Source organism: Antrostomus carolinensis, unplaced genomic scaffold, assembly GCF_000700745.2.
Source record: "Antrostomus carolinensis isolate BGI_N321 unplaced genomic scaffold, ASM70074v2 scaffold38264, whole genome shotgun sequence".
Lineage (NCBI taxonomy): Eukaryota > Metazoa > Chordata > Aves > Caprimulgiformes > Caprimulgidae > Antrostomus > Antrostomus carolinensis.
This window is the reverse complement of record NW_010311355.1, coordinates 18,796-25,634: the sequence shown is the minus strand read 5'-3', so window position 1 is coordinate 25,634 and position 6,839 is coordinate 18,796. Positions and strand designations below refer to the sequence as shown.

At 40.3% G+C, this 6,839-nt stretch overlaps 1 protein-coding gene across 1 annotated transcript in view; it reads right to left on the bottom strand.

Moving 5' to 3' along the window:
- Positions 1–2,447: 2,447 nt before the first annotated feature.
- The window catches only part of LOC104523966 (caspase-8), a 6,498-nt gene continuing 2,106 nt past the window's right edge, over positions 2,448–6,839 (bottom strand). The window contains exons 4-7 of the mRNA XM_010166706.1: positions 5,565–5,653; positions 4,867–4,978; positions 3,364–3,853; positions 2,448–2,598 (exon numbers count right to left, since the gene is read on the bottom strand). Of these exons, the coding sequence (XP_010165008.1) occupies positions 2,448–2,598; positions 3,364–3,853; positions 4,867–4,978; positions 5,565–5,653 (842 nt within the window). The remainder of the gene's footprint in view (positions 2,599–3,363; positions 3,854–4,866; positions 4,979–5,564; positions 5,654–6,839) is intronic.

Sequence of the window (6,839 nt, the reverse complement as noted above, 5' to 3'; positions counted from 1 at the left end):
CCCACAAAAACCCAAACCAACAAAACAAAACCAAAACCCAGGAAAAACAGTTTGACAATCTATGAGGCAGAAATCTTTACATTGTTATCACAGAAGTGGCGTATCAAGGTTCAAAACGCTATGCAAGATACTTGATTACTGCATGTGTGGAAAGTTGGGTCAAAGGTGGAAGTAATCTGAACATGGCAAGACACTTTTTAACAGCCCATAGTTAACATGCCCTCAAGTCATGTGAAAACAAGCTCTTCCTAGTAAATAGGAGGAGGTATGGATTCTTCTCTTTGCACTGATACACCTGGACAAATCAGGCCTAAACACAAAGTGGCTACACAAATACAAAACTAATGTAAAAGACCTAGGCCAAGCTCAGAAGACATGTTCAGAATAACATTCCACCTAGCTAGAAAAGTTAGCACCTACAAGAGCCAGCCACATTCTGAGCTTGGGGAATTCAGCAAAGGTACAATTAAAGAAAGGATACATGGAAATAAATATCTGGGCATTCCCAAGATTTCAACTATATCTTTTAGTGCATTGCACAGAAGTCACTGCAGATTAAACATGCCATTCTCTGTTCCTAATTTGATACATCTCTAATTGAAAAAAAGCAGATCTGAATAATTTCAGAGAGAATGCACCCATGTCAGTTAGGGGTCATAACAAAAAGGGTAACCAGCAAGGGCTGAATACCCAACATGTCCTGAGAAAAATCTAGCTCTGGACTCTCTACTGCACAGCTTAATCTCCTAAAAGGTGTGTATTTTGTTTCCACTTCAAGATTTCCTGCAGGAGATCTTACAGACCACAGACATAGCCAACAGTTCAAGTAATCAGAACTCTGCAGTGCCTGAATTTTGCACCACTTTGAGAAGTAAGCATGAACCCTTATATAAGTGGTGGAAAAACACATACAACAACCCATGCAATGGGAGAAGCTGGTAGCAATCTAACATCGTCCGGTTGCTCATACATACCACTAACCCATCCCAAGAGCAGCACATTAACAAGCCACCCTAAAACCATTATGGTGGAGAGAAGGACAAACTTCCCACAGAAGGCGGGTATAAACGGCTGTCCGGGAAACTGATGTCAAACTGAGCAAATAGGTAGCAAGACACAAATGACTGGGCAGGGATCCATGCCACTGAATAACATTTCCGCCTCTGCAGCTAACAGCCCTCCCCAGCTCTTCTAAGCATTTCTTTTTTCAAACAGCATCACTCTGATCTTGCCTCCTTTCAGCTTAAGCCTACAGGACTTCAACTCACTGCCTTTGCTTTCTTATCAACCTTCTGGTTCCACTTTCTGGTGGTAGTGTTTCTGCTGTCTGAAAATAAAACACAGAATTGAGTGCCAGGACTTTTGCTATAGCATTTTGCCTCCCAGACAGGAGTTGAATGAGAGGGAGGATGGGCAAAGTAGCCCTGCTTTATGGCTATACATAGATTTCCAAAAAATACAAACTAAAAAAGCAGAAGTTAAAGTGTCTCAAATCCATCCTTTATCTTGTTATAAACTCAAATGGAATGCAGCCGTTGTTAGAATCTCATACAGCTCCCCCACACCACCTACACATTACTGAGGATGCAAGGTAAGAACAGCCTCACTGGCATCAGCTGCCATTATCATGAAAGTCCTGAACTTAAACATCTTCTTTCCTACCATCTCTCCAGCTGCTAATGAAGGGATATTAATATGCTACCCCTCGGGGTGGCTGCCACTGAATACTTCAACAAGAGCAAAGTAACTTCTGCTGAATTAAAAATGTTTGTCACGCTGACTGTCCCTCAGTCAGCTCATCCAAAAGAGCAACACACCACAAAAAAAGGTGATGTGAAAACCAAGAATATTTATTACAACAGAAATGAGTCCACAGGAACTTGAGTCAGTTGCCAGAAGGCATCTTAAGAGTAGTAGATCTAATGGAGTGGGACCTTCCTTCCAGCAGTCAACAGCCATTCAAAACAGACTGTCCCCCGAGAGCTCTGAGAAAAAACACAATTAGAACCCTTACTATTAAAAATCCTAAACAGGAGTACTGCTTAGCCAAGTAAATTAATAACATAAAGCTAACCAAGTATTTGGAGGAAAAGAGCCAAACTTGTATTATCATCATCATCATCATCATTTTTGTTTGGTCCTTCTGGACAGGGATGTTATTTTCCATAACAGAGACAGCGAATGATTCACCTCTGAGCATATCAGTTACAATCTTACGCATTTCTGCAGGATAGAAAGCCAGATGCGTACTCCTCCACAACCTTACCAGACTGTTACAGATCCAGCTGCTAGGAGACTGATTAAACATGGGAATTGGATTTAGGTCCCATGGCCCCTTGAAGGACTGGGGCTAATTACACAGATCCAGGTAATTTCTCTTGCAAAATTCTCTTCCCTGTGGAAGTCCATTCCAGATGTGATTCCTAACTGAATGTATTCTTATTTCTCTACTTTTCAGTTGACTGACATTGTGGAATTTGGAAGATCAATTGCTTCCGTAGGGTTGATGTTATCTTTGGCATCTGCTTACATCCATTTAATACTCTTGCTCCCACTTCCTTGTTCACTTCTGTCAGGATGGTTATTAGGTCCTTGCGACTTGACCAAAAAAGAAGAAAAATTACATTGAAATACATGGCACTTGCAGCTATGCCAAGCAGCTGATCTATGTTTGCTCTAATGAAGTGGTTAGTGTCTTTCCCTCACTCCACCTGTCACTGAAATTGCACACTCCATTGTCTAATGACAGAATTCAGTGTGCGTGGGGGAATAAAAGCAACCTCTCCATAGCACTGCTTTACCAGCAAACACAGTCCCTGCTTTGGTTATAGTCAGAAGGGCGCATGAAGATGCAACAGAACCAGACCTATGCATTCTCCAAACCCTCCTCTGGACACCAGGAGAAAGTGATGTTTGAAAAGAAATTCTATTCTGTAAATCAAGTTTATGATGGGGTTGGGAGAGAAGCAACAATGAAAATTATTACTAAAGAGCACAGATTTTTTTGTCTGTGTAATCATTCAACAAATTCATCTCTCATAAGGTGCCACTGGAAGAAAACTCATTTATCAGTGAAAAAATGTTAAAAAACGTGCACACACATATACAAATTAGTTTATACATAATGTTTCAGCATTACGACCCTGATTCTGTCACAGGCAAACTAGGGGAAGTCACTTATACTTAGGTTCATCTGTAGAAGATTAACAATTCCCAGTCCCAGAATAATTACTGTTCTGCACTGTCCTACAGGTGAAAAGCATTATATCGCATAAATGCAAAACACTGACATTTCAGCACAGCATGCTTTACTGTGTGTGTCTGCAATACCCTAAATGCACATGGATTAAAATTAGTACTTACAGTGGGCAAAGCACCTCTATCTTGTCACAAAGGCACTGAACATAAACACTGCCAGTCTTTGTACAGCGGTAGCACTCATAGTCTTCCACTGTAGCCATGCCAACCAGAATATCAGCCTGATCAGGAATGGAAGTCAGAGGGGTAGCATCCGTCTCAAGATGGCCAGAAAAGTCTTCTTTTACTGTCACAGCTGGATGACCTACAGAGCCTTGGCAAGCCTGGATGAAAAACAGCTTAGGTTTGCCAGCAAGAGAAGGACAATTAGATCCACTGAAGCAGGAGACTAAATCTTTAATATTTACAAACTCATGATCAACGCCTTTTATTTTGTCTTTCTCACCATGGGAAAAAATGAAGCAAACAAAACAGTCCATGTTACTATGATCTTTTTTGCTGTATTCTTTGACTTTTGCATACATTTGCTTTGCTTCTAGATCCATGTGCTCAACTGTCTCAAACTGAAGCCACCTAAAGACTCTCTTCACAGCCTCTGTGGAAAAAAGTCAGAAGGCACTTTTAAACATAAACAGTGACAAGGAAGATGCTGAAACATCAGTGTCTGTGCAGTAGAACAGGTATTAGGAAAAGTGTTCAGATCCCATGAGTCAGCTCATGTGACTGACTCTTAGCCTGCCAAATCTAGTTAGAAAAACTCAAATGCCTTATTTTATTTATTTTTAAACACAACTGGGTTAAGCTTCGTAACAAAACCAGGTTGCAGATTACCTTATTAATTGGTACAAATTAGTGAAGTTTACTGTGTTAAAGCAAGCTTTAACTGTTCATTGCATAGTAATCTCAGATGCTTAATGACAACACGTAGCAAGTTAAAGAAGAGGTACCTCTTTAGAACAACAAATTCTGCCACTCTTAAATTAAGTAGGTCCCTCATTCTGAGAATGATCAAAGCAGCAAGAAGGAAGGCAGGGTAACCTGCTAACAAATGCTATGCAGACTTCTCAGCAAATGTTGACTTAATTGTTGTGGGTGGTGAGAAAGTAGCTGGGAAGCAAGCAGCTTGTAGACTGGATGGATGGAGTTAAAAGGACCAGTGCTACGTGCTTCATAAAACAGATTTTACTTTTTAAGATATTCTTGTTTATCTGAAAAGTGCCTCTTGCAGGAAGACAGGCTTTAAGGAAAATTATAAAGCAGTAGCATTTATTTGAGCCTTAAATAGAATTTAAAGTCTTAAAAATATTACTCAATGATAGCTAAGAATTTAAAAAAATCAAAAAGTGAAAAGGTGGAATAGTAATCCCTCCTTCACTAATTGGTATATATGGCCAATTGAGACAATGCTTTTTACCTAGAACAGAAAGCGGTTCCTTCTTTAAGCCATCAGCTAAACTGTTGGAAGTGGCGTATTCTAATTTCTACAGTTACTGTCATTCTAGTTACTCTGGAGGCACAAGAGCTCAGTGGACATCATTCTTCTTCATAGGAAAGATTCTTCTTTCAGAGAAAAACACAAACTAGTAAATTGATTTTAAAAGTACTTACCTCCATCTTTCACTGTTCCTTCTCTGGCTTCAAATGGATTTTTAAATTTGTAGTTGTTAAGAATCACACAGTAACCATGGGGGTTATTTTTCATCGTATATGATTCCACAAGCTGTAGAAACAACAACAAAAAAAAACAGATAAGAAAGCAGTGCCAAGCATCCAAAATAGAGTTATGTTATACACTGATTGGTAGTCCTTCAAAAAAAAAAAAAAAAAAAAAAAATCATGAAGGCCAAGATAAAATAAAGGAAAAGCCTAAGAATAAAAGCTAGCTACAGGGAAGAGGAATCTTTTGTATTCAGAAACACAAATTTGCAGTTGCAGAGGAAAAGCTCCTGCACTCTATCATTCCCTCTCAGAGTCCTTGTGGGTTTCTAGTGAGGTAGCAGATTCTGTTGTTCCCTTTCCATCTGTCCAGGTGTACCCTGGCCAGGACTTTCATGTCCCAGTCTCCATTAATACTGGTTTTCTTCACACAACAGCTACGTCTTCATTTCTTACCTAAAAGGTTGCTGACAGTCAGGTCCTCACAAAGGAACAAGGCCTGGTCTTGTTTTAAAAATAGGAATTTTTCCAAGGCCTACATGTAAAGCCAAAACCCCTTCCTGTCAGCTCTTTCACCTGCTTAGTCTTAAGACTCCTCCCTCCCAGGAGTTGAATAAATACTTTAAAGGTAATCTTAAGGCACTTCTCACCAGGTGTGGTGTCTCCCCCTCTGCTCCTTGTCCTGCTGGATGCACAGATACAGACACTGGATAGTGGAGTTTTTCCTTAGAATCATTTTCTAAGAGGGAGAAGATAAACAGAACATTTTAGGACTAAAACCATAAATTTTCCATTGTTCATATTTCAACACTCAAAAAACCAGTGCAAGGAGTGAGATGGAGGGTGGTTTCTGCATCACTGAGACACATCATTTTGTAGAGCTGGGCCAAGCAGGGTTCCAGTTTCACAGACTGCTGGTTTTTGAAGCTGTGCAGAGCTGTGCTCCATTTCTCCTCTGCTCTTTTACTGGTAGCAAGATCCAGATAATAAAAGGCTGAATGTGAGAAGTCACCCCAGAAAAGCTATTCACTAGCATCCCTACTATTGGATACATACATGAAAGAGGAGACCCATTTTTGTACAGTGATACACTACAGCTAGTTCATTTACTTCTCAGGTCATTGTCTTTTCTCCAGAGAACTTTACTGTTTGGGTGGACACACCAAGGGTGCAGAATACCAGCATAATGGAAAATCTCCTCAAAGCAACAAACACTTCTTTGAATACAACTGCCTGAAATAAGTGAAGAAATCATCAAACCCATGACTCTGCTGAAAGGAAATAAATTGCAGTGCCCCTTTTACAAGTTACACAGATATGTTTAAACGAAATTTAATTATCAGGGTAAGAAAATCTAGAAGACATGCTCTTTTTCTCTTTACCAAGGGGGACAAAATAATAACACTACTAAAAAGCCATTCCCCTGACACAGGGCTTGCTTACACTAGCTACCCTCAGCAATTTTCTTCTGCTCTTTTAAAGACACAAGCACACATCAGCAGCACAAAGACATGCTGGGGAAACTAGCTGGTGTCTCTGCAGGGAACTCCATGGGCTGTATAGATGTGTCTAAGGAAATACATGTCCTGAGTCATCCAAAAGGAGGTTCTAGGGGAAAATTTAGTAGGTCTCAGTTGTTGTGGGTTGACACATCTTGTTTCCCAAAGAGTAAGGTCAAGCTGTGGTCACAAGTCATGACCTCAGCTGCAACAGCACAGATATACTGAAGTCCTTGAAATGTAACATCTGGCACAGAAAGGTAATGGTTACACTTTAGCCAAGTACTTGGTCTCTAAGGCCTCCTCCTTTGACTAAGGGCAAACAGCCTGGCTAACAGAAAATAACGCTGAGAATCTCCCAATACAAGTTTCCTCAAGGCAACTGTCACCTTCAGTCTCTTTCAGTGATGGAAAAGCACTTGCACT